At 35.4% G+C, this 15,400-nt stretch overlaps 2 protein-coding genes across 3 annotated transcripts; one reads left to right on the top strand and one right to left on the bottom strand.

The window, feature by feature from the left end:
• Nucleotides 1-2,162: 2,162 nt before the first annotated feature.
• LOC103990470 (DEAD-box ATP-dependent RNA helicase 8) lies at nucleotides 2,163-11,491 on the top strand. Of its 2 annotated transcripts, none has more exons than XM_009410003.3 (11): nucleotides 2,163-2,351; nucleotides 2,468-2,807; nucleotides 4,639-4,699; nucleotides 5,295-5,529; nucleotides 5,893-6,131; nucleotides 6,829-7,080; nucleotides 7,160-7,340; nucleotides 9,078-9,166; nucleotides 9,551-9,624; nucleotides 9,715-9,856; nucleotides 11,017-11,491. In XM_009410003.3, the coding sequence occupies exons 2-10, from the start codon at nucleotides 2,539-2,541 to the stop codon at nucleotides 9,791-9,793; spliced, it is 1,479 nt and encodes a 492-aa protein (XP_009408278.2). In that variant the 5' UTR covers nucleotides 2,163-2,351; nucleotides 2,468-2,538; the 3' UTR covers nucleotides 9,794-9,856; nucleotides 11,017-11,491. The 2 variants fall into 2 exon arrangements, with proteins under 2 accessions (XP_009408278.2, XP_018686632.2); XM_018831087.2 differs by having other exon boundaries at nucleotides 2,164-2,351; nucleotides 11,145-11,491.
• A 646-nt stretch (nucleotides 11,492-12,137) lies between these two features.
• On the bottom strand, nucleotides 12,138-15,336 carry LOC135610319 (remorin-like). Its single transcript, XM_065104697.1, has 5 exons — nucleotides 15,081-15,336; nucleotides 13,720-13,770; nucleotides 13,538-13,625; nucleotides 12,885-12,966; nucleotides 12,138-12,579 (listed from the first exon to the last, which is right to left on the bottom strand). The coding sequence occupies exons 1-5, from the start codon at nucleotides 15,235-15,237 to the stop codon at nucleotides 12,379-12,381; spliced, it is 579 nt and encodes a 192-aa protein (XP_064960769.1). The 5' UTR covers nucleotides 15,238-15,336; the 3' UTR covers nucleotides 12,138-12,378.
• Nucleotides 15,337-15,400: the final 64 nt, after the last annotated feature.

The following is a 15,400-nucleotide window of genomic DNA, read 5'->3' as shown; positions in this document are numbered from 1 at the left end:
AAGTCCACAACATATCTTTTAAAAGTTGTACGGAAAATATAAGTCATGGTATATGATATACTATTTTTGGGGTTTGACCAAAAACAGTTTATCTTATATATGTACTGATCCAAATCATTACTAATTTTTTAATTTAGAGAATTTTTTGACATTTTTTAAATTTTTTTAGTATTTAAATAGTGTGTCATTGTCCTAATATTCTCTTTATTTTTTTTTCTATTTCCACTTAATTAAGATGGATTCATATAATATTTTCTAATATTTGACATTTTAAATAGGTTACAACCTAGGATAAAAGTTTTATATAGAAATTACAAGTCTTAGTATACGATACACTATTTTCGAGTTAAACCAAAAATAATGTATCGAATTTTTGAAACTTTCATGAAAGTATTACATTACAACTAGATGCACTTTTATCTCAATTTTTCTAATATAGAGAATTTTTAGATGTTTTAAATATTTCAACATCTTATTAGTGTGTTGTTTTCCTATTTTCTCAATATTATTTATATTTCCATTGATGGATCTATTTTCTCAATATCACCTAGGTAGTGTCAGTTGGATATTATAAGATATACATTATTTGAGCATTTTCTGACTATCCCTGACATAGCTGTATCTCACATATTATTATCAACAATTATAGCATAATTCTATGGTAAAAATTTGGTTGAGAAAATTTTTTTTTTAATATATGATACACTATTTTAGAGGTTAATTAAAAAATAATGTATCATATACCATGATTTGTTCAAATTATTTAATTTTTTTATGAAATTTCTAAATTGGACCCAGATGGACATATGTCACTATTTTTCTAATTTAGTAAATTTTTTAGAATTATTTAGCAACTTAACGGTGTGTCATTTTCCTATTTTCTCTATGTTTTTTCTATTTTCATCAAGTTATGATGGATCCATGCAAAAATAGTATATCACATACATTAATTGGTCCAAATCATTAAAATTTTTTAAAATCTTTGAATTAGATGTAGATAGACATATGTCACTATTGTTCTAATTTAAGAAATCATTTTGATTTTTGAAAATTATTTAACAACCGAATAATATGTTTTTTTTTTTATTTTCTTCAAGTTTTTTCATTTTCACCAAATCATAATTGGGTCGTGCAATGTTTTTTTTGACATTTAAGCTTGTAAATAAGTCCACATTCTATGATAAAAATTTGATCTAAAGAAAATATTTTTAATATGCGATATACTATTTTTGGGGTTGAATCAAAAATAGTATATCACATATAAAGGCTAGTATAAATCATTTAAATTTTTTTAAAATATTTGAATTATATCCACATGGACAGATGTCACTGTTTTCTAATTTAGAGAAAAAAAATTAGATATTTTTCTGAATTATTTGAATTTGAACAATGTATCATTTTTTTTATTTTCTTCAAAAGATTAATCCATGCAATGCTTTTTTATATCTGAGCTTCTAAATAGGTCCACATTTTGTGATAAAAATTTGGTTCACAAAAAATATTTCTTAATATAAGATAGGTACACTAATCTTTTGAGGTCAAATAAAAAATAGTGTAACGCATAGGTCCAAATCTTTTGAAACTTCTATGAAATCTTTCAATTGGATATTTCTTAATATTTAGAAATTTTTTTGATATTTTCTGAATTATTCAATTTCTAATTCAGAAATTTTATGAAAAATATGCAAATTTAAGAGTTTTTTTTTCTCAAAAATTAGTCCAGTAAATATTCTTTATCGAGCATTTAAGGAAGGGCTAAAATAGACTCATTTCATGTAAAAGTAATTTCCTTAATCCCAAAAGAAAATAAGCTTAGGATCGATAGAGCCCCCACACCCATATCGAATCACAAATTGAACCGGGTTCTGAATCTGAACCGAATCAGCCCGCACAGACTTATACATCCCATTCAACCGAATCACGTTCGTGGACCCAACCCGGCCGGGCGAACCTGTAACGGCTGGAGTGGACTCGGACGCATAGTTGCTTATCGGACGACATCCGAATCCGATCCACGTGAAGCCTTTGAAAGATCCCGTCACTCGAGAAAAGATTAATAAGGTGATTTAAGTCTAACCAAATAACACTTTTGGATACCTTAATATTCCACGTTTATTGTTGTTATATACTCGAGGGCTTCACGGTAATTCCATTCCATGTCGTTGCCCTAAGAACAAAAGATCAATTTTTGCAAGGACGGAAAAAAGCCCTCTCTCTCTCTCTCTTCTCCAATCGCGTCCCTCCCTTCTGCCAATTTTCTTGACGCTTCGTCCGTGTCGGAGTAATCCCTCGAACGTTAAAGCTTCTTCCGCTGTAAAGCTGCAGACGTCCTCCCGATCGGCTCGGAATCGGTCCAATCTCTACCCGTTTCGCTTAGATTCTTTCCGATCTAGTAACCCTAGCTTTGATCTTAGCTTTCCTACTTGCTTTCTATGCCCTTCTTCATCGGCAACTCTGCTTTTCCCAGGGACTACGCTACGATTTCTTTTGCTCTCGTTCACCGATCGTCCCGTAGGAGAATCGTTTTTGGTGCCTGAGATGAACCCTCGGGGTAGATATCCTCCCCCCGGAATGGGCAACGGCCGAGGGGGTAGCGCGAGCACAAACCCTGGTTTCTATTCGAGGAACTCTCACCACCAACACCACCACCAGCAACAGCAACAGCAGTATGTGCAGCGAAATCCGGTGCAAGTCCAGCCGAACCAGCACTTCCAGCAGCAGCAATGGTCGAGAAGGAATCAGTTAGGAGGCGATTCTGGCTCTGGCGACGTAGTGAAATCAGTTCAACCTGAGACCTCTGACACCAGGTAAAACGTAAGGAAGGATCTTTGCGTGACATTGTGGGTTTTAGTTTGTCGCAATTTTGTCTTTTACCTTCTCGCAGTGTTGGTTCTCTTCGAGTCCGTTTCTTATTGCATATTTGGAACTAGGAGAATCGGATGAATTAGTTTTTGGATAATTGTTTTAGTTAACGAGTGCAATTTCTTTGGTCAACGTAGAACCATCTCTTGTTTAATGGTCACCAATCCTTGGGAAAACGGTAAAGTTTTGCCCACTGTTTGACCGCAAATGTACGTCATGTTTTGCATTAAGTTAACACTTGACAGAAGGATGTACGACTGTGTTTGTTGTTCGGTGGTAATTTTGCAAGTTAGGGATGTTCGAAAACCCGACTGTTAAAGTCAATATCCTTGGTAGACGGAAGTTGTTTGTTCTAGCCCCTTTTTTTTTTATCTTCCATTACTTGAGAGATCTCCAGAGCTACAAGGGAGAAACCCTTATTTCCATAAGGAACTCTTTCTTATGCCTAGAAATTCACTTCCTTTTCTTTCAGTCTTTGTCTTCTATTTTAACTCTTTCTTTTTCTTCCATATGAGGCATACACTTATCTTTTTAACATTAGTTGATGGCATTATCCTTCTGGGTTTTTGCTAACATATTGACCTTTTGGTGCTTGAAAGGAGAAACAATATCATTCTCAGCAGTGTAGGACATAAGCTATGCTGGTATGGGTCTGAAGTACTCTCCTTCAGCTCAAAGGACCTGTCTAAATTCATTGGCATTTTGACCAATTGGTTCACTGAGGGGCATTTTGTTCTGTTAAAGTGGTGCCCAGCTCTTCTGGTACAGTAATGGTGGAAGTGAAATTCACCTTCAGAAAAGTCCTTAGGCTTTGGCTTTGGCTTTTTTTTTTCCTATATGTGGCACATAATCTCATATTTCCTGCCAATGTGAAGCCTACACCACATACTCAAATATAATAAATTAAATCAGACTAAACTAATTATATTTAGTTCAACTAAACCAACCCCACATTCCCTTCTGCAACTTTATTAAAGTTAAGTCATTGGAACTTCAGTCTGAATGCTGATCTTTTTACCAACAGTCACACTTGATCTGGACTTACATTACATGTAACCGTGTTCAATAAGTCAAGTTTTGAATTGCTTTACATTTCTAGTGAAACAAACAGCCTTACTTTCTGTTTCCTTTGATTATAAATTTGACAGAGGACGGAGAATGCCAACACATGATTCAGTAATTTGAGGGAGTCAATTGCATGCATTTCCTGAGAATGCCAGTGCATGCATTCAATTATTTGATGGATTTAAATGGAAAGATATTTATGATATATTATAAATTTAAATTTAATGGATCCAGTGAATTCTTTGGGAGAAAATCACTGCCTTAAGACACCTTTTTGTATTTCAAGTAAAATAGTAGAGGTGTGGCAGAAGAAACCAATATTGAGTATTTAAGTGACAGTGATTTTCTGGGTTAATTTGTGGCAACCTTCTGGCAGTCTTTGATGTTGGATTAATACTTGGCCTGCGTTCATTGTGTTGTTGAGAACAATGTGAAAATTTTCTTGTTATATGTACAGCAATTTGGCATGATGATGAGTATTTGTTGTGTCTAAAACAAATTATCTCCTGATTCCAGCATGTTTAATATCTTGAAAAGATGCATCAAAAAAATATCTACATTATTGGGAACTTAATATTTACGTGATTGATTTGTAATAATTTTTCATGTTAGCTTTTTCAGTGTACTTGAGACACAAATATCTTACATTACAAATTTGGTTAACATATATTGGTGCTTTGTAAAAATTAATTTTGACCTTGATGGTTTCAGTTTACAGGATTGGAAAGCACAGTTGAAGATGCCACCTCCTGATACACGCTACAAGACAGAGGTAAATTATTACGCCTTTTTATGAATAGGATAAGGGAATAATTCTGCCTTTAAGAAGTTAGTTGTGATTGAAGAAATTAATTGTCTACTAAAGAATTTCAACCAAAAGCCATTATTATTTGTGAAAGTGCTGTTTTGTATTTTGATTTTCCATGAGAATAAATAGGTTAATGATGTTGATTGATTGATCTTTTTATCTATTATAAAGCATGACTACTTATTATAACATTTATATTCACAAGGATATTGTGTACTCTTGTATCTATAATATTATGTTATTAGGTTTATGTATTATAAAATCTTTGTCATAATGTATAGTAGTTTCTTTTTTTCAAGATTTAATATATCATCACAACGTAAAATATATGATTGCTTTCCTTGTTTTATAATGATTATAGGAATATTGTAAAGTTTTATGGTCACACTCATTTTCCATTGCTTTAATTGTTAAAGAAACACTTTCTGTAAAGTTGTAACAATCTTCATCTGTCAATTAAGTAGAACATGATCATATTATAATTACTTGGAGTAGTGTCTATTGGCTAGCAAATACCTTTTTTTGTGATGCATAAAAATGTTGGACTGGTATTTGCCAGGATGTGACTGCAACAAAAGGAAATGAATTTGAAGACTATTTTCTAAAGCGGGAACTTCTTATGGGGATATATGAGAAGGGTTTTGAAAAGCCTTCACCTATTCAAGAAGAAAGCATTCCTATAGCACTCACTGGCAGTGACATTCTTGCCAGAGCCAAAAATGGGACTGGGAAGACAGCTGCATTTTGTATTCCTGCACTTGAAAAAATTGACCAAGATCACAATGCCATTCAAGGTTTCTCATTACTCTTATATTTTTATTGCAGACGTTTCTCCTCTGTGTTAAAGATTTTATTTAAATTTGATCTATTGTACTTGTTGGTTGTTGCTTCTTTGTCACAAAGACCATGCATGGGGTTCTCTTGACTATCATACTTTTGAATTTGATATCTCTTCCTCATGAAGGTCATCATTTCTACTAAGACTTCTCATGCAAATCTAATGTACATAACATCTAACATGTCATTCTTGATCTAGATTGCAGTTTTTATGAAGAAGACAACACACATAACATATTCCTGTGAATTTTATATTCTGAAAGTAAGAGTATCATGGCTTATTTTCTGTACCTGATGATCTATGAATTGTTTATGTTCAGTTGTCATATTGGTTCCTACAAGAGAGTTAGCACTTCAGACATCACAAGTTTGTAAGGAACTAGGAAAACATTTGAAGATTCAGGTTATGGTAACCACTGGAGGAACCAGCTTGAAGGATGATATTATGCGTTTATATCAACCTGTCCACTTGCTTGCTGGAACACCTGGTCGAATACTTGATCTTGCAAAGAAAGGTGTTTGTGTTTTGAAGGATTGTTCGATGCTTGTTATGGATGAGGTAATATTTTCTTAGTCCAGCTCTTTTATTTTTATTGGGATTTTTATGTGGTCTTTGTGGTTAGTACATTGTATTAGAAATCCTATGCTTAAGCAACATATTTTGTTGCAAATTACAAATTTTTTCCTAAAATATTTTAGGGTTCTCAGGCATATCTCTCTCGTCTCTGATTCTTGTAATATCATGACAATTGTATTTCTTCCTCTCCTTTTTTTCTTTGATTTCCTCTAGTTCGAGAATCTAGTGCGCTGTCACTTGGGTTGAATCTGTTTGTGAAGATTGCCTAACCCTATGGAAACATATGCTTTGCTTCTTCCCCTTTTGTTGAGCAGGGGAAAATAGAAACTTTGGCATTTAGTTTCTTATGGGAGGTTGAACATTGATTATATTTTGATTGTTAAAACAACTTATTTTTTGTTATAATGGCAAAGATCGTGTTTTGTATGTTTTGTTACTCATGTTGTCCCATATAATTATTTAGGAAGGATTGTTTGTTGTTATATAAGGTTACAGCTTCAGTCAACTCTACTCATCTGATTTGATTTTACAAGCCAGAGTCACATACAGTTTTAATCATTAATGACTTCTTCTGGCTTCTGAGGATATTGTGTGACATTTGTAGAATCAATTTTTATTAATTCTTTTTCTTTCTACATATTCTTTTCTGATGGAAAGTGCACATTTTCTCACTTCACAGGCTGACAAGCTTCTCTCTCCTGAGTTTCAACCATCGATAGAACAGCTTATTCAGTTTCTTCCTGCCAATAGGCAGATTTTAATGTTTTCGGCTACATTCCCTGTAACGGTGAAGGATTTTAAAGACAGATACCTTCCAAAACCATATATCATCAATCTAATGGATGAACTCACACTGAAGGGAATAACACAATACTATGCTTTTGTTGAGGAAAGGCAGAAGGTTCACTGCCTTAATACACTGTTCTCAAAGGTTTGTCTTCAATTAAGAGTTCTTCTGTATTGATAATGTTCACCATAGTTCTGAGAATTGGTTTTATTTTGTTTGACAGCTTCAAATTAACCAATCCATTATTTTCTGTAACTCGGTTAACCGGGTGGAGCTATTAGCAAAGAAAATCACTGAGCTTGGTTATTCTTGCTTTTACATCCATGCTAAAATGTTGCAAGATCACAGGAATCGTGTCTTCCATGACTTCCGCAATGGTGCATGCAGGAATCTTGTTTGTACAGGTACAATATCTGTTGTTTTGAGTATTTTTAGTTGTTAATCAATCGTGTAGACCTCTAGTTTTACCAGTTAGAACTATGTTGGCAACTTTGTTTCTTTACTGAAGAATACAGTTCTTACACAAGCAGTGACACTTGTGGCCTTTGACTTGTGTAGTTCTGTAGTTTACAGTTGATGTCATATCTTGTCGAAGATCATGATCTCCCTGGCCTTGTGGCTGTGAGCCTGGTTAACATGGGGCTTCATGTGCTTTAACCCATCTATGCTAACCATGCATACTTTTCTGGTCATGCATGTTTCAGCGGTTGAACAACATTTTATTGTCTATTGAAGTTTGTATCAGTATTTTGATACACCTGTTGTACTTCTTAACCTAGCACAACCATATAAGTCATATGGTAAGTATCACATATCTTCTTCATATTGGTGCCAAGTAGACTGTCTTCTATAAACTCCTACCTTTGCTGTTGCCATTGGCAATTGCTAAGTTGTTTTATTTTCCATCAGACCTAAATATAGTAGGCAATAGTAGATGATCAAAATTTGAGAAAACATGTCCAAGAAACTTCCTGAATTTTCTTGTGGCTTGTCAAAGGTGATGTGTTGGAGGACAAAGGAGTTGAGGATAAATAAATAGTAAGAAAGTCAAATAGATATATACCAATGTAGTATATAAATTAAGGTTGTCTTTATTTGAACTTGACATACAAGGGAGGAAAAGAATATCTCAGACTTTTAGCAATACTATCTTGTTTACCAGGGCTGAAAAGGGGAAAAAAGAGGAAGGTGAACCGGAGAGAGAGAGAGTGTGTGTGTGTGTTTTCCATTGATAGCCAACTATGTTTTGAGGAAATTGTCAACTTATTTTAAGTCATGGAGCAAAAGAGACATGGCACACACAATAGATTAGTCCATGGGTTATTGAAAAACTTGGTAGACGTTGACTGAACAACCAGATTAAACAGACTCTGGAGTGCTTAAACTGATTTGCCAAGCGCCGCCCAGCTACTAAGGTTTCATAACATTGTTGATATCTAGATGGACCATTGTGGCCCCTGTTAACATGCAAAGAGGATTGCCTTTGCATAACTATGCCACTGAAGCTGTCTAGGCACAGAAAGGACCACTTTGCTGTGATGTTCCTTGGAACCTGCTATCGACTCACCATCTCAAAGAGCGGGTGTTTTCCATTGATAAACAACTCTGTTTGAGGAAATTGTCGACTTGTTTGATGCAGGAAGCAAAGGAGAAACATGGCATAGTCTTTGGTTGTTGGAAAACTTGGTGGACATCGACTGAACAACCAGATTAAACAGACTCTGTGAGTGTTTAAACTGACTTGCTGAGCACCTCCCATCTCTTAAGGTGATCGTATCACTGTTGATATCTAGATGGACCATTGTTGCCCTTGTTAACATGCAAAGAGGATTTTTTTTTGCATAACTAGGTCACTGAAGCTTTCTAGGCAAAGTAAAGACCACTTTGCTGTGTTGTTGCTTGGAACTTGCTATCAACTCACCATATCTCAGTATTCCTCAATGCAAGACTCCAAAAGTTGCAACCTGTACATATCACAACTTGTTACAAAAACTGAAGCATGTCTGTGTTAATTCATGTTTCATTAAGTTGATGTTTATGTGTGTGTGTGTGTACGCCAAATTGTTTATGTTGTCATTTTATGTGTCATCACTACTAAAATGCCTTCATTCCTTGTGACATTTATTTGCCTATCTTTGCAGATCTGTTTACAAGGGGAATCGATATTCAAGCTGTTAATGTTGTCATCAATTTTGATTTTCCAAAGAATTCTGAGACATATCTGCACAGGGTATGATCTTGACACACTTGACACATTAGTGTTTATGTTAATATTGTTAATTGTGTTTGTTGATCATTGGGACATATCAGCCAACTTGAACTGCTCACTGAATAGTCAGTCCATCACCACTTCAGGAAAGAAAAAAGATAAGAAATTTAAGTGAGCTACCAATCCAAAATAATGAAAACTAAGCAACTTTGCTAGTTCGGTGGATCATTGCCTTGAGTTTGCTTCTCCTAGCAGATCTCAATTGAATTGATCAGCATGATTTTTTATTTTCTGCTTGGCTACATGCTTGCGCTGTCTAAATTTTTCTGTGACCAATCCTAGAAACAAAAGGTTAATTTTGAAATAAACTTCCCAAGAATAACAGGTGATGTTGGACAATTTCAGGTTGGTCGTTCAGGCAGATTTGGTCACCTTGGTTTAGCTGTCAATCTTATCACCTATGAGGATCGCTTTAACTTGTATGATCACTTACCAATCCTCAAGATGCTAGTACATATTTTTTATTTTCTCCTCATCATTTTCTTGACACAAAAATTGCCTGATGACAGGTATAGGATTGAGCAAGAACTTGGCACAGAAATAAAACAGATTCCTCCGCAGATTGATCAGACTATATACTGCAGGTGATCTGTAACAGTTACTGGTCTTACCTTTTCATGGTGAATGACAAGAAGACATCCTGTAAATCAAGTATGGGATTCTTTGACGCTTTTGTTTTTTCTTACTTTGAATTAACTTGATTTACTCCTTTGGTCCTTTAAATTAGTTGTAAAGCTACTTGAAATTATCACGGTTCTACTTGGCCAATTGCAAAATTTACATTTTTTCTGCCCATCTGTGCATTTCATGAATCCTGAACAAGATGTCCATGATGATAGTGCTTTTAGGTCACTTAAGAGGCAATTTGTATGGGACTTTCATTGTAATGTTTTAAGAGTCTTATTATTGGAGTCTACCTTCTGTAAATTCTTCAGATATTATGATCAGAAGATGTTAATTGAATAGAATTAGTAGTGTGAGGAGAGCTAGTGGAGGTTCAAGAAGACTTTACTGCAAATACTAAAGAGAGATTGAACACACTCAATTCAGTTACTTTTGTAATATTACACAAAACTCAATACTGGAAAAAAGAACAATTTAGTTGTGACATGTGGCTTGTTTTTATTGTTATATATTCCATTGGTTAGTGGGTAAGTTTTAATTATGTTGTTAACATTGACCATTAAACATACCACAATAAGCCATAATGTCCTGTCCATTTGGGGTTGGCTATATATAGATCTTTTCCCATTATTTTGTTGTATAGGGGACAATATTACTACTTAAACTAAGAACAATTAGATCATTCACTAACTTTATAATAAAATTTTATTAGGTCTTCTTCTACCTATTATGCCACTGATCTTAACTATCTTGACTAAAAGCAACCCTGATTTGAGAATAAAATGGGGGGAAAAAATTTAAGATGGTTTCGGCATGTCTGAAAGGACTGTAAGAATGAAGTTATCTTGATTGTCATTCACATCAAAGGCTGTGATGTTCCAAAAGTTGGCTTTTAATGTGACTAAAATGTAATTTTGAATCTCCTATTGCTCTTACTGAACATCATGTATGTGAACCAATATGTTGTCTTCCAATCTATTCCCTTTGCCTTGGATATTCTTTGCTGGTTCTGAATTTTGCAACTTGCTTTATCTTATGAGCAAGCTATGATTACTTGTAATATAAATATTTTATTAAACTGCTTGTGTATTTGTAATGAATTTTATTTTCTGTTTCTGTAACTTTGTATGTTTTCATGTATATAGTATATATACCTGACATCGGCTTTTCCGTGCACATATATACAGGACTTGTTGTCACCACGTCGATGGTGTCTGAATGGATGCTATAATCACCTCTTATTTTGTAGACTTATATGCTGATGCCCAATCGGTAACCTCAAAGCATGTTATTGACTTGGCATGTTGTCATGTAGGGTATTAGATTCTCCTCGCACCAAGGTCCCAGGTGGAGGAAGGCTTTGAATTGTTTGTACTTTTGATTCTTTTTTCGTCAACCAAGTACAGGTAAGGAGATACTTGTTGCTTTATGTTGCCTATCAAATGCATGCAGTTGGTGGAGCTTGCAAAGTAGGATTCTTGTGCCAAGTTTTCACTTGAATCCAGAACCTAAACCATACGCTGCTCAGCATTTTATTGGGTCTATGCCGTACGCACCCATTACTCCCTGCTTATGTTTATGATTTGTATTCTTAGGCTGTATACTATGTTTGCTAAATATTGATATTGGTGATAAGTCGGTTGCAGCTGATGATTGGTATTATGACCTGCACCAAGTAGCAAATGAGCCGCCAAAATTAAATGCCTTTTTTAGCTGTTGCTTCTGCTCGAATGCTTTGGAATACTCGAGTAACCAACTCGCCCTTCTTTGGGTATATGTTTGCAATTAAACTTGAATCCTCAGTCATTTAACTGTTGCATATAATGAGCCAGCCAATGAAATCTCTCTGAGGAATTGATGTGCTGACTGCTGTGACATTCTCTATCATGCTCCTCTAGAATTAATAATACTGTATGGAAGTTGGTGTTAATATTTTGAGGACCATGACAGGGAAACTTGTGTGCCATTGTATGGGTATTCAAGTGCAAGATTAAATGGTTGAAGGTTCCTCCTAGGGTTAACTTTTCGATTCATAATCATCTTCTTAGTGTTAATTTTTTTTCCTTTAAATGACCTTGACCTGTGTGGTTAATTGTACCGTGTATGGTTCAAAAAATAGATAATTCTGTTCAATATATATATATATATATAGAGAGAGAGAGAGAGAGCATGATTCCGATGCCATCGATTCATTAGCGGCAGTAACACTCAGCTACTCTTGTCGTGCGTATGCACATCTTGGTCCATTTCATAGTTTAGGCATGATAAAGATCAATGTTCTGCATGAAGGAAAAATAAATGTAATGGGTGATTCAAATGTCAGGTTTAATTAGAATGAGAATATCGACAACACACAAAGAATACAACTATGCACTCACCGGTCTTTGTTCTTGCAAGTCACATTATGTACAAGAACATCAAACTTTACAAACCAAACATCTACCCAGACAAGTAAACATGAGACACACACACATAGAACAACAGGATTAGAGCACCGAATAGGGTAAATGTTGCCTTCAGTTTTCATCTTTGTAGGCATTCAAAGTTTTTCATGCTCCGAAACAGCCAAGAAGCTTCTTCGGCGCAAGCCCTGTGGCACGATATTTTGCGGCAACCTCATCTGCCTTCAGGAGCTCTTCACCACGCCTTGCCTCAATCATTGCTCTCTTCTCTTCTGCCTCTTTATGAAGCAAGGCAACCTTGTTCTTCATCTTCTCTGCATATTCTGCCTTTCTCTTTTCCAGTTCTTCCTGCACATCCATCACCAAACGATGGCGAAAGCATCTTAATCAGAGTTAATGAAATCATGGAACTGCATGAATGAAATATGCCAATTTTTATTCTCATTTGGCAAAATAAAGTTCGAGTAAGCTGTATTCAGTGATTTGTCTTTCCTAACTATTTCCAATGCTATTCTAAGGCATCATAAAACACAAATCTTTTTTAACTTACCTCTCCTTAAAGTGGAACGTTATTGCACCTTAGAAAAATATACCATATACATATAAGGAAATATACAACTTGGGTAGCTCAGCATGTGGAATAAGTAGAATACCTCTTTCCTACGCAGCTCAGCTTCCACAGCTGCTTTTTTGGTGTTCTCCCATGCCAAAATAGATGACAACTTCTTGACAGCTCTGTTTAACAATGCCAGGAAATCATGCCAAATCAACCACATTAGAGTGTCATATGAACTAACCACAATGTATAAGAAAGCTAACCAACCCTCAATGACATTGACAGCCTTGATGCATGAGTTCTTATGCAACTGAACAGGGTCATGACAGCCGTTACATGTATACTTTAACCCCAGTATGTTGCATGAATGACTAAAGTTTTTAAGGAAATGTTTCACCATTCAGAAGCCACTAACCTCTTTGTTCAATTCCAAGCATCATAAGAACCAGAAAAATGAGTTTAAAGAATAAGGAGAAAACTCTAAATGTCATATTCACAAGACACAATGTTGAATAATATAGATGACAAAGTTTATATTAATTTAGTTAACCCAGAGAAAGAAGTTTGCTTAATTAATCAACGATATAGATTAACATGAAAAAGATTCATGAAGCAAACATACAGGAAATTTGCAGCAACTAATATACATGACTATACATTAAAAAAGAAAATCTTACAAAGTATACTTACTCCAATACAGGTCACAATATTAATTAATATCCAGTGATATCTGCTACTACTATTACTTACTTATTTTCTGCCTTCGTCTTTTCATTTTCCTCCCAAGCCTTGATTAAAGACAACCTTTTCTCTGTTTCAAGCCTTGCAAGAACTGCATCTGCAATAGTAACATTAAATGTGAACATCCACTTCCCTCAAGCCTTATTTTATAAGATAATATCGAATTAAATTAAACATTTCTAAGTAATTACCTCTTTCGGTTGAGCCCCCTGAGCTTTTTTCTGCGGGTGGATCCTCAACTTCTGGAGACAAAGGAAATGTTTAAAGGATATAAAAGAGCAATACGAACATTCATTTATGTTTTTTGATCTATTATAATATAAGAGACGTGCTTGGATCATCTTTGATGTCCAGCAAGAAGTATGTTAGACCACCCTACTTGAGAAATAATCTAATGGTAAAGACAGCACAAATAATACTTTGAAACAGTGTGCAGAAAAAGCAAACACTTTGAAACACAGGAAATATTAAGGAAGATGCAGCTATAATCCTCAGACTTCCTTCAGGCTATGAATTAATAAAGCATGGTTAGTTGATTTTTTCATTTTCCATCACAAGGAAAAAATTAATAGGAAGCCACAACAAAAAAAACACTATTCCTTTTTACCGTACTTGATATAGAGAATAGAGAACCGGCGGTGCACAAGAGAAAACCAAAATGTACAGCAAGAATAATACTGAACCAAGTGTGTGCTTATCTATAACATATATATATATATATATATATATATATATATATATATATATATATATATATATATATATATATATAGAGAGAGAGAGAGAGAGAGAGAGAGAGAGAGAGATGACGACGACCTTAAGTTTCTCTAAGTTACTGGCTTAACACAAGATTTTTGGTTCTTCTTCTTTTTTTGAGTGAGGTTCTAACACAATAAATCGGGCAGGATTTTAGCAAATGATCCACATGGACGCTCAACTTGTAACGATCGAACAAATAGCACATTGGAAGTCATGAATCTCACCTACACTCAGTTCCACTGACAAGAGTGACATATCACCACGAAAAGAAAAAGGAAAAAAACAAAGATAAAAAAAAAACTTCTCTTGAGCCCAACAATTACTTGAATCAGGCGAAAGAACAACTGCATGCTAAAAAATATGAAAGAGATGAACTTTAAGCACAGTAAACACTACAAACCAAAATCATCATCAAAACGCAGCTTCCGAATCCAAAATAAACCAAGACTCTGCCCTAAAAGTTGCAGTTTCCTAACTACAATTGAGGCAATTGCAGAATCAGCACATGACACGTATTCGAAATGAATTTTCCTACTAAAACACAAGCAAAAGACAAGTAGATGGCAAACCCCGCCATCTACTTGTAAAAAAGGGAAAAAAGAGGAAGTACTTCAACATGCAAACATGGCAACTCCAAACATCAGCAAAGACCAATTTTTGGCTTGCCCAAATCGATTTTCTTCCAAAATTTACCCATATTCCAGCAAATAATTCTAGAAAGATGTAGGTAGGAAAGAGAATATAAGAGAGAGAGAGAGAGAGAGAGAGAGAGAGAGCAGAAAGGGGTTCTCACTCTCGACGATGGCGAGAGCTTTGGAGTCGTCGGGCTTCTCCTCGGCCGGCGGCGGAACCGAGGCCTTCTCCTCCGCGACGTCCTTCACCGCCTCCGCTGCCGGCGGCGGCTCCGGCGCTGCCTCCGCCTCCACTTGCTTCGGCTCCTCCGCTCCCATCTCCCCAAAGAAGAGCCTCCAAATCCCACCAAGTTCCGCACACACAGCAACGACACAGAAGAGACTGTCGGAGAGCTCAAATGCGTCTCTCTCTCTCTCTCTCTCTCTCTCCCTATATATATATGTATATATACGCGTAACGGATAGCGGACTGTTATTTAAG

The sequence above is a fragment of the Musa acuminata genome, chromosome BXJ2-4, assembly GCF_036884655.1.
Source record: "Musa acuminata AAA Group cultivar baxijiao chromosome BXJ2-4, Cavendish_Baxijiao_AAA, whole genome shotgun sequence".
NCBI lineage: Eukaryota > Viridiplantae > Streptophyta > Magnoliopsida > Zingiberales > Musaceae > Musa > Musa acuminata.
Note: the sequence above shows the minus strand (reverse complement) of the source record. Positions and strands in the feature narration are given on the sequence as shown.